At 50.3% G+C, this 27,276-nt stretch overlaps 2 protein-coding genes and 1 non-coding gene across 5 annotated transcripts in view; 2 read left to right on the top strand and 1 right to left on the bottom strand.

Moving 5' to 3' along the window:
• Positions 1–8,219, bottom strand: part of STX2 (syntaxin 2) — a 30,948-nt gene extending 22,729 nt beyond the window's left edge. The window contains exons 1-2 of one of the 3 annotated variants that reach the window (XM_047697376.1): positions 7,977–8,219; positions 256–330 (exon numbers count right to left, since the gene is read on the bottom strand). In XM_047697376.1, the coding sequence (XP_047553332.1) occupies positions 256–330; positions 7,977–8,006 (105 nt within the window). In that variant the 5' untranslated portion in view covers positions 8,007–8,219. The remainder of the gene's footprint in view (positions 1–255; positions 331–7,976) is intronic. The other 2 variants (XM_047697374.1, XM_047697375.1) reach the window with 2 other exon arrangements.
• Positions 4,270–4,374, top strand: LOC125082788 (small nucleolar RNA U13). Its single transcript, XR_007122104.1, has one exon. It is a non-coding gene; the product is annotated as a small nucleolar RNA U13 (small nucleolar RNA).
• A 14,200-nt stretch (positions 8,220–22,419) lies between the features above and the next one.
• Positions 22,420–25,324, top strand: RAN (RAN, member RAS oncogene family). The gene is made up of 7 exons (XM_047698128.1): positions 22,420–22,543; positions 23,101–23,146; positions 23,282–23,366; positions 23,440–23,565; positions 24,281–24,468; positions 24,648–24,818; positions 24,923–25,324. Exons 2-7 carry the CDS (start codon positions 23,111–23,113, stop codon positions 24,965–24,967), a joined length of 651 nt encoding a protein of 216 aa, XP_047554084.1. The 5' UTR covers positions 22,420–22,543; positions 23,101–23,110; the 3' UTR covers positions 24,968–25,324.
• Positions 25,325–27,276: the final 1,952 nt, after the last annotated feature.

The raw sequence follows: 27,276 nt of genomic DNA, 5'->3' as shown, positions 1-27,276 counted from the left end.
CCTCCTTGGGGAGGACGGGGACCTGGGGCTCCACGGCTGCAAACCACACTCCCAGCAGCCCCTCCCCAAGCCTTTTACCAGGAAGAATGGCTCAATACAACCAGGCATGTTCAGGGCATGAAAACTTCTAGAGAACAGAAGTCAACAGAAACAACTTTTGCAGATGTTACATTTAGTATTATTTCAAATATCACACACACACAGTTACACTAACTGTGTTGAAAGTCTAGCTGGGCTTCATCGAATGGCTCTTACCTGGTGGAAGAAATCATCCATGAAATGGTCCTTTTCAACAACAACACTTGTGTCCCCATCGTCATCTTTTCTACACTAAAATGGAAAATATAAAAAGGAAAATTCAGATTTTAGAGATGTTCATGTAGGCCCACAAGGTCAAAGAGAAAAGCGACCGGCTGGAGCGTGAGCTCTAAGAAGCCAGCGCTGTCTGCGATGGACTGAGGACTGGCTGGTGGGGCGGGCGGGGCGGAGGCAGCGGAAAGCCCTGGAGGCAGCACAGCCACCTCCTGGAAGCAATGGTGGGGCTTCCCAGAACTTGGCGACAAGGAACTGCTCATGCACCACGGAAGTCAACACGACACCCCAAGTTTTATCCTCAAGAAGCGAACCCCTCGTACCGCATATTTTCTATAAAGATGAAAAATGCTGACAGCACGGGCTAACTTTTCTAAAGCACATAGTTTTCAAGGAACTTGCACCTGTAGCAGCCGGCGGTCCTCATTGTTCCCTACGTGAGTGACTCTCAGGGGCGCCCACAAACACTCAGTGGGCACTCTAATAAGGAAACACTTACTAGGAAGAAGGAAAGCAACTGTCCTGACCACTGGAAAGAGCTGGGGACGCTACATCAGCAACCAGATTCTGAATGTTTAAATCCCATCTGAGAACATTCTAGGGCAGTTCTCAAACTTGAGGTGCAGGAGAGTCGTGGGAAGGCTGGGTCTCTGACTCGGCAGGTCAGGGTGGACATTCTGAGCACTCTAGTATGCCAGACACGGTCTCCTGCCGCTGCTGGACCAGGGACCCTGTGTGAAGAGCCACTTTCCAGGGAGGCGAAGCCTGTACAGCGGAAGCCAGCCCTGGGAAGGCAGCCGTCAGGCACATGCGCAGAGCACCGCCAGCCCAGGGGACGGCTCCGTGGCTCACTGCGGGCATCAAAGTCGTGTCTGCAGCATCCCCTAGAGGGGCTGGCGGGACTGCAGGACAAGGAAAGAAAACCTGCCAGAAAGTCCATGGGGGGAACGGCTCAGAACCATGTGCCTGAGGACACAGCAGATGAGCCCGGCAGAAGCCGAGGAGGCCGTGGTTAACCAAACACCAGCCAGGTGCAAAATCCTATCTTTTACAACGTTCTGTATGATGTTTAAGATCTGAATGACGTTCTCTAAAAACAAGTTTGTATTAACAATATCGTTGTCTATTTGTCTAAGAAGCCACTCCACAAAGCTTAACTGTGAAATGAAACAACTATTTAACAAGTGAGAACCTAACTTGCAGCAAACTCCAGCTGCCACTCCAGGAGACACAGTGGCCCACTGCGGTGCTCGGGGACACAGTTCCCGACCTCACACCGCTGTGGGGAGCACGTCACGTCGCCGCCACACATCCACGCTGGGCGCTGACTGCACCCCACGCACAGCACCCACCAGTAAACCGACCAAGGAAGCCCAATGCTGCCTCCACCCTCCGGCCCGTGCCGCACCCTTGATCTCCGGCCAGCCCTATAGGCAAGGGGATGCCCTCTCTGCCTGCAACCGCGAAAGAGCCAGACGACTTGGAATGCTTTTTCTCTATCGTCTCCTTTCTTTATCCATAATTTACAACCTTTACCTCTACTTCTTATCTCTAAGGGGAAAATTCACAAAGCTATCGGGTAGTTGGAGATGGGCTCCATCACTGCCTTAGGTCCTCCATTCCTAAGGAAGGGAAAGGGGAAAGCGAGACCCCGCGGACAGTTCTGTCTGTCTGCTACTCACTGGAGGGCCTCCTCTAGTCCCTCCCGCCAGGACAGTGGAGTCCGAGCCCTGACCCAGCCCTGGCCACGCCTTTACCCTGAATAACGAAACTCGTGCCAAAGCACTGACTAAAAGCAGTGGGAATACTCTCCAGTGTGACGGGCTTGATTTCCAAAGTGTCAAAGTGCAAGATAAACACTCAAACATCAACATTCCGTTTCTGTTAAATTTTATTTTTTTTTAAAGATTTTATTTATTTATTTGACAGAGAGAAATCACAAGTAGGCAGAGAGGCAGGCAGAGAGAGAGGAGGAAGCAGGCTCCCTGCTGAGCAGAAAGCCCGATGTGGGGCTTGAACCCAGGACCTGGGATCATGACCTGAGCCGAAGGCAGCGGCTTAACCCACTGAGCCACCCAGGCGCCCCATGTTTCTGTTAAATTTTAAAAGAGGCCTCCCTCAAAGCGGCGTATAAAAAACAAAATTCTCCCTGAGTGACCACTGTCAGGAGCAGACATGGAGCAGTGTCCATGCTCAAGCGCTCCTCAACAGACACGAATAATCCGCCACTGGAATGCTGTTTAGATTTCAACAGAAGCTGAACTATCCCAAATTAGCAGAATCCGGACTTGGATAAAACACTGGCTCCTTTCTCCAGTGCAGAGACACAAGGGCCTTGCACAGATAGTAACTATGGGCACGTAAGTTACATTTTCTTGAAACACATACAGCAGTGGTACCTTTGATGCTAGAAAACATTAACTCAGGTCAATTAAGTAAAAGCAAAGATCGCCTGTAACTGAATACAGGGAAAGCTGTCTACTTGCGTCTATATGTGACGTGCCTTCCTGCTGCGTTTACATTACTACGGCTGACGCCCTGCAGCAGAATGTCACGGCGGTTCGGCGGTTCACGTTGGTGTATCTGCCTGAGCGCTTGTCTCCACTCTGAATACTACACAGACCTTTCACAGGTACTTAGACTTTACATCAACAGAACCCTACTGCAGAGACGTTTCTGCAATTTGACTCTTCTTCTCCCCATGAACCGTTTAAAAGTTTCTCCTTATGTCTCACCTCGACTCTGACATACTAGCCCTCTTTCTGTCCTTCACACCAACTTGTCCCCACCTTAAAGCCTCGGGGCCTGCTGTGCCTTCTGCTGGCCCACACCCCTGCTGGCTTCTCCTTCTCATTCCCGCCCCAAGGAGCCCGCCCACAGTCATCCTCCCTGCTCTATTTCCCTCAGAGCAGGAATTTACTCATTCCTGCCTGTCCCCCACAAGTGGCCGGGCAGCAAGGACACCATCTGCCTTCTCACAGTTCCTCACCAGGGTCCCATTCAGAGGGATCAGCTGAGCAAATGAACAGAAGGCGGAGGAGACTGAGGTGCGGATGGGGAGGACAGAGGACACAAGCGGCAGAGATGCACACAGGGCTGAGACAAACCAGGTGTGACCTGGGCGGGGGCGTTACCGTGGTCCCTGGTCCCGCCCCACAGCGGGAGATAGGTGGCAGTTCTGCCCTCCAGTTCTCAGGCACCACCATTCTACTTTGAATAAATCTCCTCCCTTCTCTGTTATAGCTAATGGGTTTCTGTCCTTTGCACCCCAAAGAGCCTTGAGGACAACACATTCCACTGTCATCTCCATTTTCCTCACCATGGGATCTTGAAACGGAAACACACCAGTTCAACACGACAGTTCCAAGCACAACTGCCCACACCAGTTGGCCCCGGAAAGGGTGAAGAGTCTGGAAGAAAACAGGACTATCGGTGCTCAGAGACAGGAGGACAGCCACCTCTGGGGACATAAGAAGAGAGCAGGGCAGGAAGACTTCCCAGGGATGATGCCTGCATGCGCTGAGACCACGAGGGCGTGACAGGCAGGCAGAGAAGGGGGACATAGGGAGCAGCAGGCATAAAGGTAGGGAAGAGGGAGGCCACCTCGGCAACAACAGACAATGACGGGACCAAGGTGGCCCAGGGAAAGCGTGCACCAAAGAGGAAACCCTTTTATGAACTGGCTTTCATGAACTGGTTCTCTTAGGTTTTCTACTCCTTAAATTCACAAGAGACTTGAGGTCAAAAACAAGAATTAATCTGTGGAAACGTAGAAGTTTTGTTGTCTTAAAAAGATACATCATGCCTACAAATGAACATATTTATGACAGTTAAGAACAGAGAACCCATAGATTCCAACTGAGGGAGCGGTTTCGACAAATGAAATATAAAAAGGTAGCAGAACTAAATAAGCCATAAAATTCTAAACTATAAACATACACATACAAGAAATGATAGATCCTTTTGTAGTTCATAAGCGTGATGATTGGGTGTTCACACGTCTGTGTGATATGTGCCACCTTTTAAACCTTGTTACGACCTCGGCACATTACCCATCTGACGTGAACTTAAAAAAAAAAAAAGAAAGAAATGATAAATACACTATAAAATTCTTAGCATTTTAAGTGTCAGTGAAATATTTAGGAATAAACGTTTTATTTTACAAATGGGGATCTGAATCTTCATAACGTGCAAGCAGAGCTGTCAAAAATAACTCTCAAAATATCTGCGCAGTTTTTCCTGCCCTTTAATAAACTATATTTGCACCCTAAATCAGGGATTAAAAATACTCATTTTCTCATTTCCCTTAGGTCTACTAATGAAGACACAGAATGACCATGTGTTTGTGTTTATTATCCTGTAAACAATACCCACAGTTAAAATCACAGTTTCTCTACTCTTAACTAAAATACGTCCATTTGCGTACACAAACTTCTTTGAAAAGGCAATCATAACACATCTAGGGTCCCTGTCTCCTAGAATAGGTATTCCTCCCGCCTTGGCCATGTGTGCTCCCAACTCTCTGCATCCTGCACACCCCCTCCTAGAGACCTGGGGTCTCTTGGACACATGGTTCTTTTACTTTCTAGAAATCAGAAACCACATCATTCTGGAGTCGGAGTCTAGGATATCCTGAACAAGTCACTTAAACTGTCTGCCCCCAAAGAGATTGGCTGCTCAAGAAGAGAAACATTGATTAGAAGCAGCTAAACCTGAATTTGATGAATTGTATTGAACACACTAATATTTAAGTCTTTTCCAAGTGGTTAGCAGTGATAATCTTCTCAAGAGAAAGCACTAACAGCTAATAAAGGAAACTTTTTGGAGGTTTCCCAAACAACTATTTTACCAGCTTGAACATCATTGATGAGGCATTGTTAACTAACAAACTAAAATTCACCTAGGCAGGGGCGCCTGGGTGGCTCAGTGGGTTAAGCCTCTGCCTTCGGGGGTCGGGTCATGGTCTCAGGGTCCTGGGATCGAGCCCCGCATCGGGCTCTATGCTCAGCAGGGAGGCTGCTTCCCTTTCTCTCTCTCTCTGCCTGCCTCTCTGCCTGCTTGTGATCTCTGTCAAATAAATAAATAAAATCTTTAAAAAAAAATTTACCTATGGGACGCCTGGGTGGCTCAGTTGGTTGGGCAGCTGCCTTCGGCTCAGGTCATGATCCCAGCGTCCTGGGATCGAGTCCCGCATCGGGCTCCTTGCTCGTCAGGGAGCCTGCTTCTTCCTCTGCCTCTGCCTGCCATTCTGTCTGCCTGTGCTCGCTCTCTCTCCCTCTCTCTCTCTGACAAATAAATAAATAAAATCTTTAAAAAAAAAAAAAATTCACCTAGGTAGGGAAAAAACACCAACTGTTTAGAAACATGGTCATGTATGGACATTCAAGTATTCATTCAAGAACTACTTGGAAAGGATAAATTTCCTTAAGGAAAAATAAAAGTGTGACTTTTAGATCTGATAATTTTCAGATGAGCTCTTAAATATTAAAAGTTATTAAACTTTAAATATGTCGATTTTAAATTAATGTTTAATGCTAAATTTTAAATTAATATTTTATATAAAATTTGCTTTTATAACTTCCTGTAACCATTAAAAGCTAATAAATATTAATAGCACTTATAATTACATGGCATTTTCTCCCACCTTCTCCCAGAGTGTCACACGCAGGAGATAATTTCATGTTTCATAACTCCTTCTACTAGTAAGCAAGACAGATATTATTATCCCCATTTTATATACAGGAAAATTAAGGTTCTGAGAGTTTTAAAAATAATTTGCCCAAGATTGCACAACTCCACCAGTAGAAACTTCCAACAATCTGTTCTACAATTGCTCAGTAGCTTGATCTAGAGCAGGATGGTACTGGACTAGAGAAGGCCACTGCTAGCTCTGAAATTCTAAATCAAAACGGGTCATGTGTGTTCCTCCCCCTACAGCAGAGACAGCTGCATATACATAAGCTTCAACAGTGGTAAATAATTGCCTGAATTATTTTTTGGTTAATCAAGCCAAGAAAAGCTGTTTATATAGTCTATGACAGATTTTTCTTACTGTTCCCCAGTATTACATCTATTCGGAGATCTTCTGTTTGCTAAAACTGTTACAATTCTCCTGTTCAGAGGCACTCAGCATTTCTTCACTCAACAAATATTTGAGCTCCTCATGGCAACAGAAAAGACATTCTATGGGGTGAGATAGTGGCAATTTGCTACTTTTAACAGGATGTTCAACTGCAGAGATCAGAATATTTCACCATTAACAAATCGGGAAGGAGAAAACCACTATGAAGAAAGGCTCCAGGAACCAACGGAAAGCATAACTTCTATGATCCCAAGGGAGAGTCATCCTTTGCCTTCCCCAACCAGGCTTCCTCATCGGATGCACAGAACATAGGTAATGATTCAAGGAACTATCCCCTGATCTTTACTAAGCACGACCTATAACCAGCTGCACTCTAGAAGCAAAGGAGAGAAGTTCATCCCCTGCGTGCGATGGATGTCTTGGGCAGGGGGCCCAGCACAGGGCAGGGGCTCTCCCTGTGCAGTGGGATACAAGACATAAGCCACTTGGCATTGATGACTTGCATTTTTAAAGATTTCATTTATTTATTTGAGAGAGAGACAGTGAGAGAGAGCATGAGCGAGGAGAAGGTCAGAGGGAGAAGCAGACTCCCCATGGAGCTGGGAGCCCGATGCGGGACTCGATTCCTGGACTCCGGGATCATGACCCGAGCCGAAGGCAGTCGTCCAACCAACTGAGCCACCCAGGCGTCCCAGATGACTTGCATTTTTAAAGAAGAAAAGGTCATAATTAACTGTTGGCCTAAAATGTCTCAAGTCTCCCATATTCTATAAACACCCAATCTGGTCCCACTGCCGCTGTCTCAGTCCCCGAGCAGTCGAGCTGTCGTCCTGAACACACGCATCAAAACTCGCCCGGCTCCTTAGGGAGCTCCCCTGTCTCACTCAGTCAAGGGCCACTGGCTGGGGGCGCCACACTGCCCCGAGCTGGGAGCGCCGGCGGCTAAGAGAGCGCAAGCACCGGTCCTGGTTCTCAGAAGGCCGGCTCCTCCCTGGGGAACCGCGGGCTCAGTACCCGCCCCTGCGCGCCCCCCGCGTCCGGGGCTGCCAGGCGTCCGCAGGCAGGTGGCCTCTTGTGCCTTCCTCCTTCTACGGGCGGGGTCCCGTGTTAGACCCCGGGTCTCAGACAGTGGGCATGGGCACAAGCCCCTGCTCTCGGGCGCTCACACCCACCCACGGGGAGCGGAGGGGAGCACCGACCACAGCTCGGTGGGCTCTGGTCGTCCCAAGTACTGCGTTTGATGCCCTGAAGCGCCTTCAGCCTCGGCGAGCAGCGAGCGGCTCAGGAAAGCGGCTTCGAGGCCCGGCCACTGCCCCGCGCCCCCTGGCAAACCGCGCTCTCAAAGACTCAGTTTCCCCATCTGTCCGCGAGGAGACAAGCGCTCCCGCCTCTCGTTGGGCAGCGTCCAGGACACGGTGGGGACAGCGACCCCCGCCCGCCTCCCGCCAGTCCCGCCCTCCCCCGGGGCCCCCCGCGCTGTCCGGTCCTCCCCGGAGACCCCACCCCCACCCGCCCCGCAGGCCCCCGCGCCTCCCCGCCCCGCCCGGCCCGAACCGCTATCCGCCGCCCGACCGCCGCTCACCGCCCTCAGGTCCGGCAGCCGGTCCCGCATCCCCACGGGCCCGGGCGCCTCGCCCCGCCGCCCAGGCCTGCCCGGCGCCGCCTCCGGCCGCCACGGACTCTCAGTGGCCGCGCCGCCTCAGCCCGCGGGTCGCCGGCTCCGCGCCGCGCCCTCCCACCGCTCTCCCCACGGGCGGGCGCTGCCACGGCAACCGCGCCTGCACGCTCTGCGCATGCCCGGCCGCGCCGCACCCTGGCCCACGCAGCCTGCGGGAGCCTTGGCGGTGAGGCCGCGGCCGGAGGGGCGGGGCCGGGCCGCGAGGGGCGGGGCCTGGAGGGAAGGCGGGGCCTGCATGGTGGGGAACAGACTGGGCCTGGCGGGGAGGGGACCGGCCTGAGGGGAGGTCGGGGCCTGCGTGAGGAAGCGGTGCCGCCTGGGAGCTGGCAGGGCGGGGGTCTGGGGGCTGGCCGGGGTGGGGGCCTGGAGAGGGGGCCCGGGGCCTGGGGAGGCGGGGCGGGGGTCTGTGGGGGGCAGGGGCCTGGGGGCCTGCAGAGTTGTACACCGACGTGTCTTCGGTCAGCCAGATGTGCCTTTTGTCCCCTCTTCATTTGCTTTTTTGTTTCTGTGCTTTCACACTCATTATTTTTAAAGACCGCGAACATTTTGGCGAGCATTTCAGCCAGGCTGTGGAAGAGGGCTGGGTGCAGCTTTGGACGTGCACACCCTGGAGGGGCTGTCTCCTCCAGGACGCACATCGGGGATGTACGGGGCGCTGGAGGAGGGCCCCGTGGGGCAGTGATGCGCACAGGCCCGGGGCATCGAATGACCCTAACAAAGGCTCTTCTGGAAGCAACTCCTCCATGGAAACCTGCTGATGTCCACCACAAGCGCTCCTGGATCCCCAGTATGGCACCCAAGCGTCTGGCGTGCGCGCTGCCTTAGAAACAGGCAGGCCCACGGTCAATCCTGATCAAGGCATCCCAAAGAACAGTAAAAGGTGTCCACAGCATCAGTCTTAAAATCCTCTTTGTATGGTTTCCCATGCTCGCTGTCTCATGCCCTGCGGTTCCCAGAACCCCGTGGTCACTGCACCCCTCCCGGACCACCGCCTCCTGGGCCTGCAGGTGAGTCAGCACTACTCTCTCAGGCTCCAGGGGCTAACCGCTCTCTCCAGCCAGTGCTGGCCCTGCCTGCTGTCTCCTCCCTGCCCTTTATTACTCCTGAACACATAACATGGGCAGCAACTCATGTGATAATGTTGAATTGTCAGTCAGAGCTTTCTTCCCCGCCTGGGAAAGAATGACGTGTGGATAGTACATACTCTGTCATCGTTGTCTCTGTCATGTACATGTATAGGCAGCGTGGCCATGGTACCTCATGGTGACAGGTTATGGACTTCACCAGATTATGGGGGTGGACCTAGTCTCACCACCTGACCCCTCACAAGTGAAGGGCTTTTCTCCAGCAGGAAGAGGAGATGCGGCAGAGAGGACGACAGAGAGTCCCCACCGTGGGATGGAGTCTTTACTCCATCGCTGGCTCTGAAATGTAGGGTTCACGTACAAGGACTGAAGACAGACTTCTAGGGGCGCCTGGGTGGCTCAGTGGGTTAAGCCGCTGCCTTCGGCTCAGGTCATGATCTCAGGGGTCCTGGGATCGAGCCCCGCATCGGGCTCTCTGCTCGGCAGGGAGCCTGCTTCCTCCTCTCTCTCTACCTGCCTCTCTGCCTGCTTGTGATCTCTCTCTGTCAAATAAATAAATAAAATCTTTAAAAAAAAAAAAAAAAAAAAAGACAGACTTCTAGGAGCTAAGGGAGGATGCCAGCTGCCCCCTGACAGCCATCAAGCAAATGAGGACTTCGGTCTTGAGCTACAGGGACCTGTGCTGTGTCAACAAGCTGCTTGAGGTTGGCGGCAGATTCTTCCTGGTACCTCCCAATGACAGGTGACCCCCTGACACTTTGATTTCAGCCTTCTGAACCCCAAAGCAGAGAACGCACCCCGGACCTCTGACCCCCAGAACTGCAAGCCAATAAATACATATTGTTTAAAGAAGCTCTAGATTTTTATAATTTGTCATGGCAACAGTAGGAAACTAATAGTCATTGACTAAAATCAGGACTTTAGCCTCTGTTGGATGGGGCATCTATGCTGTATCACGTGTCCCTTTTCAAGGAATGTCATGGGTAATGAATGAAAGAATGAGTAGGACAACTTTGCCAACTGCCGATCTTCGATCTTCGTATCCTCCCTCCCCTACCCACATGTCTCTGGTTTTTGGGAACTGAGTGAATCAATCTGCTTAGTCCCCAGGGAGTGAGAAGTGTCTTCGTAGAGCCAGAACAGAACTCAGTGCCTCCTGAAATCAAGGTAGGAACCCTAGAGACCACAGACTCCCAGTAAGGGCAATATAATACAGCCTAACACACTGTCTCCAACTTTATTCTCTGTAGCCTAGAAATTTCCTCTAAGCCACTGCTTTTATTTTTCATGACTCACTCCTCCGTTAGAAACAGTTGCTTGGGGAGCCTGGGTGGCTCAGTGGGTTAAAGCTTCTGTCTTGGGCTCGGGTCGTGGTCCCGGGGTCCCAAGCCCTGCGTTGAGCTGTCTGCTCAGCGGGGAACCTGCTTCCCTTCCTCTCTCTCTGCCTGCCTTCTGCCTACTTGTGGTCTCTGTCTGTGAAATAAATAAATAAAAATCTTAAAAAAAAAAAAGTTGCTTGCAGCATGTCTGATTTTTCAGTATACTGAAATGTAAGCCAACACTCAGAAGGCTACAGTACATCAGTAACAACAGATTCATGGGACAGTTTATAATTTTTATATGTAAATTATCAACTCACTTGGAGTAAAAGCCAGAATCCTCCCAGTGGCCTGGGAGGCCCTGCACCATCTGACCATCCGCAGTACCTCCAGGGTCTCATTTTCCAGTGCCTTTCCCTCCACTCACTCCCAGCCAGCCCCATTCACCTCAGGGCCTTTGCACTGGCTGTTCCCGTCTGAATGCTCTCTCCCTAGGTATCTGTGGAGCTTGGTCCCTCACTTCCTTCAAGACTTTGATCCAGGGGCGCCTGGGTGGCTCAGTGGGTTAAGCCGCTGCCTTCGGCTCAGGTCATGATCTCAGGGTCCTGGGATCGAGCCCCGCATCGGGCTCTCTGCTCGGCAGGGAGCCTGCTTCCTCCTGTCTCTCTGCCTGCCTCTCTGCTCTCTGCCTGCTTGTGATCTCTCTCTGTCAAATAAATAAATAAAATCTTTAAAAAAAAAAAAGACTTTGATCCAGTGATGTCTTTTCAATGACCCTGTTAAAAACTGCACCCCCCATCTCACACTCCAAACCCCCTTACCCTTTCTTCCCCCCCATAACACCTACAACCCTCTAATGAGGTACATCTTATGCATATATGTTTTGTTTGCTGTTTATTAACTGTCTCTTTCCTCTGGAATGTCCACTCCACTGAGGTCAGGGATTTTTGTCTGCTACCCCCTAATTATCTCCAACACCAAGAATGGGGCCCAGCACATATGAGTTGTTAAATAAATATTTGTTAAGTGAATGAAAAAATTATGCCACAAAATTTGCTTAGTGTACATACCCATTGTAAACTTCATTACTGTGGTGGGCAAGTTATGGCAAAGTACAGGTTACCTAACTTCAGGCCAAAGAGTCTGGATTTGAACCCAGCAAGGTTCCTGCCTGTTTTAAAATTCTGTGTTTCTAAATTAATGTGCCTTATTGGACTTAATGACCTACGAAGGGGAAATTTTAAAAATCCATTCCAAGTCAGATTCCTGAAGAAGGACTGTCTATTGACCCTAGAGTGCTTGCTCTGGTCATACGTTGAAGAATTCACTGTCTCCGCTTGATCCTACAAATGCAATGTCACTGGAAAGGAGGATAGCCTTTTAGGTATTTGGAAATGCAGTTGCCTTGTTTAATTGATCATTATGCTAAACTTAAAATAGGCTATCCTTGGGTGCCTGGGTGGCTCAGTGGGTTGGTCCTCTGCCTTTGGCTCGGGTCATGATCTCAGGGTTCTGAGATCAAGCCCCACATCGGGCTCTCTGCTGGGCAGGAAGCCTGCTCCTCCTTCTCTCTGCCTGCCTCTCTGTCTGCTTGTGATCTCTGTCTGTCAAATAAATAAAATCTTAAAAAAAAACAACAACACCACATTTATTATCTTACTTTTGTAAGGCCAGATGTGTCTCTGGGGTCAATTTGGACATTCCTGGGGGCTCTGGGAGAGGGTCTGTTTCAGCCCCTTTCCCACCTCCTAGGGTCACCACTCGCCTGAGGCGGGAGGTGGCTCTTTCCCCTTCCACGTGACACTCACGCCTCTCCCACCATTCCTTTGTTTTGCCCACGGTCAGTTCTCCCCTTATGTCCTGGACAGTGTCCCCTCTCAAGGTCTGTGGTGCTGGTCACCTCTGCAAGGTCCCTTTTGGGGACTCTGAGTCACAGGTGAGGGGGCTGGAGTGCAGACAACCCTGGGGGCCGTGACTGTGCCTGCCATGACTGTGCCTGTCGTGACTTACACTTGGCCCATTTTTCAGAGAACTATTTGATGCATTCCTTTCTGTGAATGGAAAGGAAACAGGATGAAATGCCTCCTAGCTGATGACTAATGACTTTGTTTGGTACCGATGTCATCCGAGAGAAGGGCTACTATCACCAGACCAGTCCCTTCTGACCTGTGAGCTGAAACGCCAGCCCACGGGGAGGAAAAGATGCACATATCCCTGATCACCAGGAAACGCTGATTAAAACTGCAGTGCAAGGGCGCCTGGGTGACTCAGTGGGTTAAAGCCTCTGCCTTCAGCTCAGGTCATGACCCTAGGGACCTGGGATAGAGCCCCATACTGGGCTCTCTGCTCAGCAGGGAGCCTGCTCCCCCCCCCTCACTCCACCCCTGCCTGCCTCTCTGCCTGCTTGTGATCTCTGTCTGTCAAATAAATAAATAAAATCTTAAAAAAAAAAAAAAAACCTGCAGAGCAACAGGGGCGCCTGGCGGGCTGGGTCAGAGGAGCCAACAACTCTTGATCTCGGGGTTGTGAGTTCAAGCCCCACCTTGCAGGGAGAGACGACTGAAAGATAAAATCTTTTAAAGAAAACTGAACCAAAAAAACCTACTATGTGACACTATTTTCCCAATGCCTAGGGAAAGCAGAAACAGAGATACACATCCGTTTGACCTACTAATTCCTCTTTTTTTTTTTTTTAAGATTTTTATTTATTTATTTGACAGAGAGAGAGAACACAAGCAGGGGAAGTGGGTGAGGGAGAAGCAGGCTCCCCGATGAGCAAGGAGCCTGATGCAGGGCTCAATCCTGGGACCCTGGAAGCATGACCTGAGCCAGGACTCCCGGATCATGAGCTGAGCCAAAGGTAGATGCTTAACAACTGAGCCAGGCATCCCTGACCCACTGATTCCTCTTGAGAAATCTAAACTTGCTATAAAAGCCCCAGGATGCATAGATGAATAGATAGATAGTAACTGCCGCATGGTTTTAGAGGCAAAAAAAAAAAAAGCAAAAACACATGGGGCACCTGGGTGGCTCAGTGGGTTAAAGCCTCTGCCTTCAGCTCAGGTCATGATCCCAGAGTCCTGGGATCGAGCCCTGCGTCAGGTTCTCTGCTCAGCGGAGAGCCTGGTTCCCCCTCTCTCTCTGCCTGCCTCTCTGCCTACTTGTGATCTCTGCCTGTCAGATAAATAAAATCTTAAAAAAAAAAAAAAAAGCTAAAACACACCTCAACATCTATCAAGGCTGTAAGATTACTTATTATGTGAATCAGACAGTAATTCGGGAAGACACCCAGTCCTGCCACTTTCCCGGCCTCTGTGTAAGTGACCTGATAACCCAGGCAGCTCTAAGACACGCTGTCAAGACTCCAGCGAAGAAAGCATCACGCAACCAAGGCTTGTGCTCCAGTTCTGAGCATTCTACCGAAGCAGACTGTGATTCTACAAAATTTTGATAAGCCCTGCGTTAGGGTTAAATGTGTCCCCCAGAAAAATACGCTGAAGTCCTCACCCCCGTACCTGGGAACTTATTTGGAAACCGGTCTTTATCGACATCAGCAAGTGAAGGGGTGTTGTTGATGGGGGCGGGGAGGAGGCATCAGAAGAGATTAGGAGGAAGAGTCTGGGTGGCTCAATTGATTAGGGAACTGCCTGCAGCTCGGATCAGGATCCCAGAGTCTGCTTCATCCCCCCTCCCTGCTCATGCTCTCTCTCTCTCTTTAATAAGTAAATAACTAATCTTTAAAAGAAGAAGAAGAAGGAGAAGAAGAAGAAGAAGAAAAAGAAGAAGAAGAAGAAGAAGAAGAAGAAGAAGAAGAAGAAGAAGAAGAAGAAGAAGAAGAAGAAGAAGAAGAAGAAGAAGAAGAAGGAGAAGAAGAAGGAGAAGAAGGAATTAAGACACAGACCCACAGAGGGAAGACTGTAGGAAGCTGTGATAGCCCCGGGGACCTCAGGCTGATGGCATCAAAAGCCAAGGATGGCCAGGGATTGCCACCAATATCAGAAGCTAAGAGAAAAGCCTGGAATAAATTCGCCCCTAGAGGCTTCAAAGAGAGCGTGGCCCAGCCCATACCTCGATTTCAGGCTTCCATAAGTGTGAGAGAGTTTGATTCTGTGATTTCAAGGCACCTCATTTCTGGTCTTTTGTTATGGGAGCCCCAGAACCCAGTACACCCTGTCATTACCTTATAAATAGCACCATTATGTGTCGGAGATTTCCACGTCTTAGAAGAGCCGGTTTGTTCAAAGTCAGCATTTAAAATGTGCCACAATTTTTGAAACCCTGAAAAACATATATACTGAAAATTTAAATAGAGGTATGCATTTAAAGATACACTGTGACAAATCTATACTGGAATTTTTCATGCATATACTTTAAAAGGTGCAGGTACAGGCATCCATATATAAATACCGATATATCTTATGGATATAGGTACCAGGTATTGTCTCTATATGGACAGAGATGCTGCCTAGCTACTAGGCCACCAGGTATGTAGCTGCTAGATCTCAGTCTCACCATCTGAAAGCAAATGAAAACATGTGGAGTGTAGATGGCTGATGTCTAGATAGAGATGCAGATGTGTAGGTCTACGGTGGGCTGGAGGGTCCCAGGCCTGTGTCAGCCTCTGAGAACTGTTTTCTTCTGTTATATACCTGTGGGTTTTTTTTTTTTATTTTTCAAAGATTTTATTTATTTATGACAGAGAGACACCGCGAGAGAGGGAACACAAGCAGGGGGAGCAGCAGGCAGAGGGAGAAGCAGGCTTCCCGCTGAGCAGAGCGCCATACGGGGTTCACTCCCAGGAAGCTGGGATCATGATTGGAGCTGAAGGCAAACACTTAATGACTGGGCCACCCAGGTGCCCCATGTCTGTGTTTTTTAAGGCCTTTTTTAATCTCTTTCTTGGACCAGACTCCCCTAAAGTGACATGGGATGCAGAATGAAAGTTTCTTTCACAGAGAGCATTCTGTCCTACCGTAGACTATTAATGGCCTGTTTTGAAGTTTCCTCTTGCGATAAAGAAGCAATCATTGTTCTTAAGACAAGAGGCTCCTTGCTCGAGTTCTGAGAGCTGAGTTCATGCAGAAACATGGTCAGCACGGGGATCCCCCGTCACCGCTGCTCCTCCGTTCCAGCCACATGCCTCCATGCTGTCCCTGACAGCTCCAGGAAGCCTTCCACCTCAGGGCCTTTGCACTGGCCATTCCCTGTCCCCAGAATTATCTTTCCTCCAATATCTGTGTGACTTCTTCCCTCACCTTCTACAGGCCTTTGCTCACATGTCACTATCTTTTTTTTTTTTTAAGATTTTATTTATTTATTTATTTGACAGAGAGAGAGAGAGAGAGAGCACAAGCAGGCAGAGAGGCAGGCAGAGGCAGAGAGAGAAGCAGGCTCCCCACCGAGCAAGGAGCCCGATGAGGGCTCGATCCCAGGACTTGGAGATCATGACCCGAGCCAAAGGCAGTGGCTCAACCCACTGAGCCACCCAGGCGCCCCCACATGTCACTATCTTAAGGAAGGCCTGTTGGTCCCTCTCCCTTTCCTCCGACATTCCGTATCTTCTTTACCTGCTTTGTTTTTCACTTAGCAATCATCACTATGTTATATATGTATTACTTCCTTACCAAGTCTTTCCCCTGTTTCTTCTTTCTAGGATGAAAGCTCTAGGAGTCCAAGACCTCTGGGGTCTGTTTCATTAACTACTCCAGTCCTTAGGGAACGGTTGGTACACGGTAGATGTTCACTAAGTATTCGCTGAATGAATGAATGAATGAATGCATAGGTGTATCTTTTCATCTCAGACTCACGAACCCAGAGGCTGTGAGCACAGGTCCTGCAGGGCTCAGGGAGGTGAGTGAGTAGAGCAGGATCAGTGCCAGGAGACAAGGGCCAACGGCAGGCCTTGGGTCTGAGACACAGTAGGGACTGGCAGAGCCTGAGGCCAATGGCAGTGTTCGCCCGTCCCTGGGAGGCAGGGGTGAATGCAGGTGCTGGTGGCCACACAAGAAAGCAGGCCCAGTGACTGCCAATCTTGATTCTCAAAAGAAACCAGACGCCTGGATTTTTATGTGAACTACCCTTGTTCTTCGTGCTGTAGACCTTTCCACTCTTCAGGACAGATCACGTCAAAAGTTAGTGTTTGATACAACAGCAAACAATAAATCTCACGTGCTTTCCAGGAGTTAGGATCCAGGACTGGCTTCACTGGGAGGCTGTGACTCGGTTTCTGGAAACTGCAGGTAAGATGTGTACAGGAGACCGCAGCCAGGGAGGCGGGACGGGGGCTGCGAGATGACTTTCTAGAAGGCTCCCTCGCAGGCCAGCAAGTCCCCCTGGGCTCTTTACAGGCCTCTCAACTCCTCCTCACTAGAACCTGTCCATGGGGCTGCGCTTGTCCCTGCAGTACGCTGACTGTCCTCCCAGTGAGTGACCAGAGAGAGCATGGTGGAAGTCACTGGAACCTCCAGGACTTCAGTTTCAAAAATCACAGGCTGTGCCCTCGGACACACTCCCATTGCTGGAAGTGAGTCACTCGGCCCCGCCCACACACAAGAAGGAGGCTCAGCCTTTTTCAAGAGAGAAGTTTCAAATAATTGGTGAGCTCACTTTAAAAGCCATCACAGGGGCGCCTGGGTGGCTCAGTGGGTTAAAGCCTCTGCCTTCAGCTTGGGTCATGGTCCCAGAGTCCTGGGATCAAGCCCCATATCGGGCTCTCTGCTCAGCGGGGAGCCTGCTTCCTCCTCTCTCTCTCTCTGTCTGCCTGCCTCTCTGCCTGATTGTGATCTCTGTCAAATAAATAAATAAAATCTTAAAAACAAAATAAAAGCCATCACATTTTGAAGTGCTGAAACTAGTTTAGATACAAATCATGTGGTGATCCACCCCAGGAGATGACAAATACCACAGAGGGTGGGACTGAGTTCATTCACTGCCTGATCATTGCGTGGAGGAGATCGGATGGATCTCTGGCATGAATGTATGACGAGGCTCTTGATTTTGCAGTCAGGAAAAATAATTTCTGTGCTAATGCTAAGGAGAAACATGTAATCTGTGCATCAGCGTGCTCCCGGTGTACAAAACTGAGTGTCTAATAAAGGAAATATTTCATTTGACAAATTATTGATATCCAGCTGGATTGATGAAGTAGATCATGGAATCTTGAAGAATTCCTTCCTTATTGGTTTGCAAAGTCAAGGAAGTTGATGGAAAGTGCACAAATAGGAAAGATTGGCAATGTTTTTGCTAAATGTTTGTTATTTGCTTAATGATTAGTTTTTGACAAGAAATAGCATATTAAAATTCTAATAAGCTTCTGTATGTAAGTCACTGTTATTTTATTAGCATATGATGGTGCTGTTACTGTATTCAGATGGGGTTAAGAGTAATTCACTCAATGATTCAACATGTATTTACTGAGCACCCATTACGAGCGAGGCACTCATGATACCTTGAGTATCATGCCAGGCAATGTGCTTTCTTTATTCTAGTGAGAGAAAGAAAGACAGAAAGGTAAACATATAAATTATTAAGCAAGCTATATTCAGTTAGTGGTAAGTGCTTTGGAGAAAATCAAGTGGGGGCTGAGATGGAAAATGGGCGGGTACGGTGACACCATTGTAGAGAGGGCAGTCAGGGTGGGCTTTCCTGAGGAGGTGACGTTTGAGCTGCGATCTGAAGGATGAGAAGGAGGCAGTCAGGCAAGAATGTGGAGGAAAGCATTTTAGGCAGAGGGACCAGTAAGTGCAAAGGCCCTCAGGCAGGGACAAATTTGGCAGAGGTACGATTCAGAAAGGCTCATGTGGCTACACAGTTACAGGAAAAGAAGCTGGAGATGGGGTGGAAAAGGAGACACAACTTAGCTCACGTGGGGCCTGGCCAGCCACAGATATCATGTATGTAAGTGAGCTGGCAAACCGCTACAGTATTAGCCCAAGGAGGGTCTGAAATATTCTACAAAGGTCAGTTTATACTCCTAAAAAAAAGATGCACTGAGGGCGCCTGGGTGGCTCAGTGGGTTAAGCCGCTGCCTTCGGCTCAGGTCATGATCTCAGGGTCCTGGGATCAAGTCCCACATCGGTCTCTCTGCTCAGCAAGAAGCCTGCTTCCCTCTCTCTCTCTGCCTGCCTCTCCATCTACTTGTGATCTCTCTCTGTCAAATAAATAAATAAAATCTTTTAAAAAAAAAAAAAGATGCACTGAGAAGGACATCACCATTTCTGAGGTATCCCAACCCAAACTATGTAACCCAAAACCCATCCAGAGGAAATATCAGACCAATCCACAGAAGACCCGTCCTGCAAAGTGTGCTGCACAAGCGTCAAGGTCATGGAAGATGAAGTTACTGCTCTGGATCTAGGAGTGTAACTACACAGACCAAACAGCTGAAGGTAACATGTCATCCTGAATGGATCCCGCACCAGCTGTAGGACGGCGTTGAGACCTGTGGCATTCCAGTCTGTAGATGAGACCATCGGACTGCATCCGGGTTCATTTCCTGATCTGGGCAACTGAGTAATGGTTATGTAATAGAATGTCCTTGGTTTCAAGAAATACAGACCGAGGGACATCCCGCTTGCTGCTCACTCTCAAACATCCCAGAGGACAAAAATCCTATGTATATATTAAAATCATATATACGGTGAGATCAATACTGAGGGAAGGAGAGGAGGACCTATGAAATGAGGAGTGCTGATGTTTGAGGAAATTAGAGGCAACAGCTGAAATTCCTTGTACTGTTGCTGTAATCTTCTGGTAATTCTGTTGCCTCTCCGAGCACGTGATTGCCATGTTTGAAACCACGGGGCAAGCATGGGTTTGCGAAGGAAAGGGAAGGAAGGAAGTACCCCGGTACCCTGCAAAGCCACTGGTGACTGGAAGAGCTTGGGCAGTCTCACTGGGGAAACGTGTTATCTGTGCCAACCAGGGTTCGTTTTCCCATTTTTTTTTTAAAGATTATTTATTTATTTATTTGACAGAAATCACAAGTAGCAGAGAGGCAGGCAGAGAGAGAGGAGGAAGCAGGCTCCCTGCTGAGCAGAAAGCCCGATGCGGGGCTCGAACCCAGGACCTGGGATCATGACCTGAGCCGAAGGCAGCGGCTTAACCCACTGAGCCACCCAGGCGCCCCACGTTTTCCCATTTTCAATCTGCATTCTTTGAGATGATCCTCTTCGGAAGTTCTGGGACAGGGCCAGGGAACGCCATCTGCAACTAACGTAAAGAAACCAAACCGCCAGGAGCTCCTGGAAAGCTGTGTGAGAACAAAGGATACCCTTGGTTTGACGTCTTTCCCCTTGGCTTTTCTTGCGGGAAGAGTATTTTCAAAAATGCCAAAAGGTAGAAACACTGGTGTTCTCACCATCCTAGAGTTTTACAGCGGCTATATGTTCTCCTATGTGCTTCAATTACCTTATCTTTTTTTTTTAAGATTTTAATTATTTATTTGACAGAGAGAGATCACAAGTAGATGGAGAGGCAGGCAGAGAGAGAGAGAGAGAGAGAGAGAAAGGGAAGCAGGCTCCCTGCTGAGCAGAAAGCCGGATGCGGGACTTGATCCCAAGACTCTGAGATCACAACCTGAGCCGAATGCAGAGGCTTAACCCACTGAGCCACCCAGGCGCCACATCAATTACCTTCTTTTATTTATTTATTTATTTATTTATTTGACAGAGAGAGATCACAAGTAGACAGAGAGGCAGGCAGAGAGAGAGAGAGAGAGAGGGAAGCAGGCTCCCTGCTGAGCAGAGAGCCCGACTCGGGACTCGATCCCAGGACCCTGAGATCATGACCCGAGCCGAAGGCAGCGGCCTAACCCACTGAGCCACCCAGGCGCCCTCAATTACCTTCTTTTAACAGAAGAAAGGGAACCTTGCAGATAGCCTTCTTTGACCATTCTGCCTATTCCCATAACACCACTCCCTACTGCCTCTCAAACAACAGCCTCCGAATTCAACCTATATCATTGTACTCAATTAAAAAAATTTTTCTACATACACATAAGACTTAATATGGTTTTGTGTCTATAAAAATGTCCATAGATGGCATTATACTATACCGTCTCTATAAAACATTGTATATCCTGTGGACTGTATAAAGCTATCATCACATCTTTCTTGAACTTCCTTCTTTTCTCAACATTACCCTTTGAGACCTAACCCTGTTGATACAGATGAACTTGCTTCCTTTTAGATGCCATACTGGAATCCAGGTTAATATGTGTATACATTTACCTATCAATGGATATTTCTGGAAGTTCCATTTTTTGTTGCTATTGTGTTGTAGTGAGCGCTGGCGATACTGTCTCCCTATGCGAATGTGGGAGTTTAACTCCAGGCACTCTCTCTAGAAGTGAAAGTACAGGCTCGCCAGCTCTCGGCACTGATGTTTTATCAGCTTCTGCTCTCCAGAGAGGCCAAAGCAATGTGCACTCCCGCCAGCAGCATAGAGAGCTGGTTTGGTGTCTTCCTGAGGGTCCTCTGGGGGTGCTCAGACTTGAGCTCCCAGCAGGCAGGTTCACAGAAACGTTATGCCCAATTTGTGTCACTTGTGTTCCCAACAGGCTTGGCTGCAAAGCACACTCAGGACGAAATGGCTAACTTCTTGGTCCATGGGTTCCCCATGGTGGAATCCTTTCTGAGCAACCTGACTATTCTGATCAGGTCATTAGCAGCCTGCTCTTGCTCTGAGTGTGGATGCTTGGTTGCGGAGGGGACTAAGAAAATCTGGGTTAGAGGAGAATCTGTGGCTGTCCACCCAAATGCCAAGAACTGGCCTTAGATTTAGGGTTAGAGGTTGGAGGATTCCACCTGGCCCACATCCTGGCTCAACGCCAGTGGACGGTAATAACAGTCAACATTTTGAGCTTGTGGCTCATTCTATTTTCTACCTACACTGACCCTCAGATGGGCTTCTGAGTGCAGTCCCGTCTGGACTGTTGACAGCTTTAATCCCTCCAGAGTCTGGAACCTAAACACTCATCGATTGCATCCGTGTTTGTAACTGGGATGAGAAGAGCTGCCAAGTCTGAAAACACGATTTCATCATCCTGTTTGCAGGATACGGTCGCAAAGCCTGCTGACCAATTAGATGCTTTAAGAAAAGGGAGGCTGGCTCTTCAGGGTGGGAAAAAGCGTCTGTCTTTCCGTCCTTTACCCCCAAGTGGGTTCCGGTTGACGCCAGGGACGCGGGGGGCGGGAGTGGGACTGGGAACGTAGGCAAGTGGCCAGGGGTCGAGGTCAGAGGGGAAAACGGACATTGAATGAAAGGGATCTGGGATTGGGGGTCGATAGGTACCGCAAGCAAGAGGACCTAGAGCGAGCTCGGGGTGAGGGAGGAAGGGACTGGGTGCGGCGAGAACGGAAGGGGCCAGGCCGGGGACCCAGGCAAAGGACCAGGAAGGTAATGAGCCTAGGGGAGGTGGGTAGTGGGCGGGATGGGGGGCCTGGGGTTGCGGCGGGAGATTAAAGGGGCTGGGGGCCCAGAGCAGAGGCCGTGTGTGGACCGGAGAGGGGGATGTGGAAGGGGCTGGGGGCGCAGGCGTGGCTCGCACCCCAAAATGGGGCCCGCCCCGGTGCCGCTGTACCCCGTTCGCTCGACTAGTCCCCAGGCCCGGGAGGCCCAAGGTCTTTGTGTGGGCCGCTCCCCACGAGTTTCCCGCCCAAGGTGCGTGCTCTCTCCTCCTAGCTCTGTGGCGCGGCCGCAGCAGGGCGCGCCGCGTCGCCGTCGGCGCATGCGCGCGCGGGAACCCGCCCTCTGGGCCGGTGCACGTGGCCCCGCGGGCCGGCGTGCGTGCGCGCGCCCGCCCTACGTCCCGCGCCCGCCTTGCGTCCCGCGCCCGCCTGCGCCCGCCACCCCTCGAGTCTTTCCCTCCGCGCCTGGCCGACGGGTGTGGCTGCCCAAGCCCGCGGCGTGCGTGCGCGCGCGCGCCGGGCCACGTGGGAGCGCCGCGGCGCCGTTGCCCCGCCCTACCTCGGCGCGCGCCGGCGTCGGCTGCGTCTCCGGGCATTTGAATTGCGCTTCCGCCATCTTTCCAGCCCTCAGTCAGACGGGCCGGAGACGCTTCTGGAAGGTAGTGCGGCGGGGCCGAACCAGGGGCTGCGGGGGCCGCGGGGCCGCGGGGACCGGGGGCACCGGGCACTCCGGGGGACTGGGAAGCCGGGGCGGGCGGCGGCGGGGGCCGGGGCGGCGGCGGTTTCGCGGGCCCGGGTGGCGGCGGCGGGCTCTCCCCTTCCCCCCGCGGTGGAGGCCGCAGGCCGGCGCCGGGACGCGAGCCGCGTTGGGCCCGGGGCGGGCGGCGGGGGGCGGCCCCGGGGCGGACGGCGGGCCCGGGGCGGAGTGGGGGTGCGCGATCGGGCGCTGTGCGGCCCCGGTCCCCGCCCGGCCTCCCGGCCTCCGCCCCGCGCCCCGGCCTCCCGGCCTCCCTCGCCGCGGGCGCTCCGCCAGGCCCCGCAGACGGAGCAGCGCCGCCCGCCGTGAGCGCGCCGCGGCCCCCGCCCGGGCCGGGGTGTGCGCGCGTGGGGCCCGGCCGTCCGGCGCCCCTTTGTGGGCCCGGGCACGTGGGGCGGGCCCGGCCATGTGGCTCCTGGGCCGTGCCGCCGGCCCCACGTCTTTCTCTTCGCTCCGCAGCACCAGCGCCATGGCTGCCCAGGGAGAGCCCCAAGTCCAGTTCAAAGTACGTGGTCGGCGGGGGTGGGCGCCGCGTGCGGGGTCTGCGGGGAGCGGGGTCCGCGGGGAGCGGGTGCGGGCGGTGGCGGCGCGGGAGGCGCGCGGGCGCCGGGGCCCCTGGCCAGTGTGTGCTGTTCTGTAGCTGGTGCTGGTTGGCGACGGCGGCACCGGGAAGACGACGTTCGTGAAGCGTCACCTGACGGGGGAGTTCGAGAAGAAGTATGTAGGTACGTGGGGGGCCAGGCAGCGGGGCCGGGGTGCGGGCCCTGATCCGGGCTCACGGCCGTGCTTGTGTTGCAGCCACCTTGGGCGTGGAGGTCCACCCGCTCGTGTTCCACACCAACAGGGGACCCATCAAGTTCAACGTGTGGGACACGGCCGGCCAGGAGAAGTTCGGCGGCCTGCGGGACGGCTACTACATCCAAGGTAGGCGGGCGGGCGGCCGCGCCGGCCTCCGTGCTGTGTCATGATCGGAGAGCCGCGGAGCGCAGACCGCGGGGGCCGGCGAGCTGTCGCTGTCGCTTCAGCAGTAGTTGGGGGTTTTGGGGTTTTTTTCCCCAAAAGGATCTCAAAATTGGGAAGGAAGTTTCATAAAGAAAAAATCTGGAATCTCACTTCTGTGATGGAAAACTTCTGGGAGCCTTTTCTTTGGTCGTTTCTGACCTGCGGGTAACATAACTGTGCAGCTAGAAAACTAGCGTTAGGTCGTACTTACTTCGTAGTTCACTGAGTTGTTTTACGGTTTTCAGGGGTCAGAACGGAGACCTAAGTGTTCTCAAGCAAGAGAATAGTGTATCCTGTCTTGTAGGATCTTTTACAGAATAGGTTCTTAGGTCTTCAGAGCGGAGGAGGCAAGTTGCCTAGGATGCTGGGGTGTCCTTCATCTACTTGAGATTTTGGGATGGGGCAGAACCAGTGTAGTACAGGAGAGAGATTCGATGCAGCCAGCTGGTTATTCGTACGTGGTGGAATTTCAGATCTTGCTGTGTATTCCAGTGATGTAAGATTTTTCGATTTGGAAGAGACCTTGGGAATGAGTTAAGAAACGGAGATAGCCTGAGGACTGGTCCGATCTCCTTGGCATTCTTTGGGCGTGCGGGAAATCCTAGGTGTGTAACCCTTCTCCTGAATTTTTCTTCAGCCCAGTGTGCCATTATAATGTTCGATGTCACGTCAAGGGTTACTTACAAGAATGTGCCTAACTGGCATAGAGATCTGGTACGAGTGTGTGAGAACATCCCCATTGTGCTGTGTGGCAACAAAGTGGACATTAAGGACAGGAAAGTTAAGGCAAAATCTATTGTCTTCCACCGAAAGAAGAATCTTCAGGTATGTTTATAAAACTTGTTTACGGCGTTATTGCTGTATCAAAAGTGAAATTATAATGAACAGGTCCGTTAAAGGGATTCATAAACATCTGTGGTGTGGATCGAGAAAATTTCTTTAGTTTCGAACATCCTAATGACAAGTACATTTTTAAAAACTAACTTTCCTTTGTTTTTAAACAGTACTATGACATTTCTGCCAAAAGTAACTACAACTTTGAAAAGCCCTTCCTGTGGCTTGCTAGAAAACTAATTGGAGACCCTAACTTGGAGTTTGTCGCCATGCCCGCTCTCGCCCCGCCAGAGGTTGTCATGGACCCAGCTTTGGCAGCACAGTATGAGCACGATCTAGAGGTAGGGTGTGCAAGTGCCCAGCCACCAGCCATGTGGTCCTTTTCGGGGTCTTGTGTTGCTGGTGGCTCCAGTCCAGAGTACTACCACGTTGTGTCTTTTTCTAGGTTGCTCAGACAACTGCTCTCCCGGATGAGGATGATGACCTGTGAGAACGTGCAGCTGGAGGCCAGCGTCAGAAGTCTAGTTTTATAGGCAACTGTCCTGTGATGTCAGTGGTGCAGCGTGTTTGCCACTTTATTATATAGCTGAGCAGAACATGTGCTTAATCTTTGGGATGCTGAAGGAGATGAATGGGCTTCGGAGTGAATGTGGCAGTTTAAAAAGTACCTTCATTTTTTGGACCTGCATATTTAGCTGTTTTGGAACGCAGTTGTTTCCTTCCTGAGTTTCAGATATGAGACTGCTATAGTCCCGTCACAATATCCAGTGGTGAAATCTTGTTTGTCACTGTCATTCCCATTCCTTTTCGTTTAGAATCAGAATAAAGTTGTATTTCAAATATCTAAGCAAGTGAACTCCTCCCTTGTTTGGTAAGAATTTAAAACCACTAACAGGGAAAGTTGTGCCATGTTACTGTTTAAATTGCCTTTGCTATTCTCACTTAATTTGAAGCCTGGCAAGTAAAACTCTTATGTCTATTTCTTGTACGTTTGAATCCTCTCACGAAGGTGATAGGCTGGTGTCCGCAGTATTCTGTTTGGTAAGTTGATGAGGTGTGAGCGTCCTCAGGGCAGTTACGCTGAAATGTCTCCTACCACCTGCCTGTTTACTAGGCGCTGTCACCTGGGGAAGAGCTTGAGACTTCAGTGATCTGTCAGGATAAGTCAGTGTGTGTTTTTAGACTTTTGCTAGGCGTTTTAAGAATTACAGTTGTGGTAAATTCGTGGCAGAAGTAACCATGCTCTTATGTAGAGATTTCACAGTCCAGTTGAACCATACAGATGATGGCAGGAACGTGATAGACGTCTCAAATATGAAATACTTGTTAAAAATGAGTGTAAGGTATTCATTTATTTGCTTTTGTTTTAATGTTACATGTTCAGTGTAAAATTGGTATTCTGGAATGATGTTCCACATTTACCTGCTGTTTCCAAGTATTCCCAAGCTTTAAGGATGCCGAAGATTAAGTTGGACACCTCACAGTTTTGATGCTTTTTTCTGAAGGATTCTTGTGGCCAGTTCAACGGCACAAACTAAATACGTTCTAAATAGAAAAGTAGACCTTAGAATGGTTTCTCAGTAAACGTGAAACACTGCAGAAGCTTCCATCGGATGAAACCATTTAAGTCTGTATGATTTCCACATTTAAAAACGAGTTGGGTCTGTCTTGCTCGAGTTTGACCCCGTCAATGCTATGCTCTGTAGCAGCTGGGCGTCAGCCTTAACTGTCTCGCTGATACAAGCACTGCTGTAGTTGAGCTTACCAAAGTTCTTACAAGTCCCTTTCTCCTTAAATGATTACTTTCCTACCTACAAATAAGGTAGGGATTGCTTAAATATATGGAAAAAATGAAATATAGAGGATAGAATTAAATTTCAATACTCAGTAAATGTATCCATAGATTTACTCACAGATTTGAATTGCTCTACATGCTACACTATATTCTGTTCAAAACCAGAGTAAGTCTGGGACTTGAAAAGGGTCTTCCCATAGTTGGGATGAAACCTTTTTCAGATACGTAATAGAAGGCATATGTGTTTGTGACCTGTGTGGAATGCAAGTGTGACGTGACTACTCAGAATCTGGAATGTAACCATTAAACATGGAAGCTGCTTCACTTACCTGTTTAATTTGGGGTGGGAGAGAATTTGCAAGTCTTACTGAAAAGTTTGCTGCAAAATATATTGTTTCCTTTTGTCTGGATTTTCTGGATCCTCTGTAGTATTCTCGGAAATAATGAATCGTGAGCATGCATCACCTCCCTGTGAGGGTACATTTCTATGCAGGTTAGACACGGCGGGGGGATGTTTTCTCTGTTTTTTCAAATCTGATGGGTTAAGGGGAAGCCTTGTGTTGGAAGCCTGTGCCCTCGAGTTAATGCAGACGAGTAAGGGTCTGTTAGAGCAGTGGCCATGGAACGAGCATGGGTGGCTCACACATTTGAGTGTGGGGCAGTGGTTCCCTTGGACGGTGTTTGTCCTGCTCAGTGACCTGTCACAGTGTGAAGGGCCGGTAGGATGCAGGAAGGGTAGGCTGTCCACAAAGTCTGATGGGGTTCTGACCCCACTGAAGTGTGCAGAGCGGGTTTTCTGTCCTAGCGCACATCTGGGGAAGGGCAGTGGTTTGCAAAAATACATGAAACTTCCAAAGAACTGATTTTTTTGGCTCAGAAGTGCATGTGTAACTGAAGCTAACTCAATTTCTGGCTTCTGTGAAAACCTCAGTCTGAGGAAATGAGGTGAGCTTGTGGCTCGAGTTCCGTTTGACTTGCTGGTTGTGCACGCGGGACCAACTTCA

The sequence above is a fragment of the Lutra lutra genome, chromosome 12 (genome assembly GCF_902655055.1).
Source record: "Lutra lutra chromosome 12, mLutLut1.2, whole genome shotgun sequence".
Classification (NCBI taxonomy): Eukaryota; Metazoa; Chordata; class Mammalia; order Carnivora; family Mustelidae; genus Lutra; species Lutra lutra.
This window is presented reverse-complemented; position numbering and strand designations above follow the sequence as displayed.

Coding starts and splice junctions, on each gene's coding strand:
- RAN (XM_047698128.1), top strand. CDS start 23,111: ATGGCTGCCCAGGGAGAGCCCCAAGTCCAGTTCAAA. Junction 24,469..24,647: donor ACCGAAAGAAGAATCTTCAG/GTATGTTTATAA, acceptor GTTTTTAAACAG/TACTATGACATTTCTGCCAA. Junction 24,819..24,922: donor AGTATGAGCACGATCTAGAG/GTAGGGTGTGCA, acceptor GTCTTTTTCTAG/GTTGCTCAGACAACTGCTCT.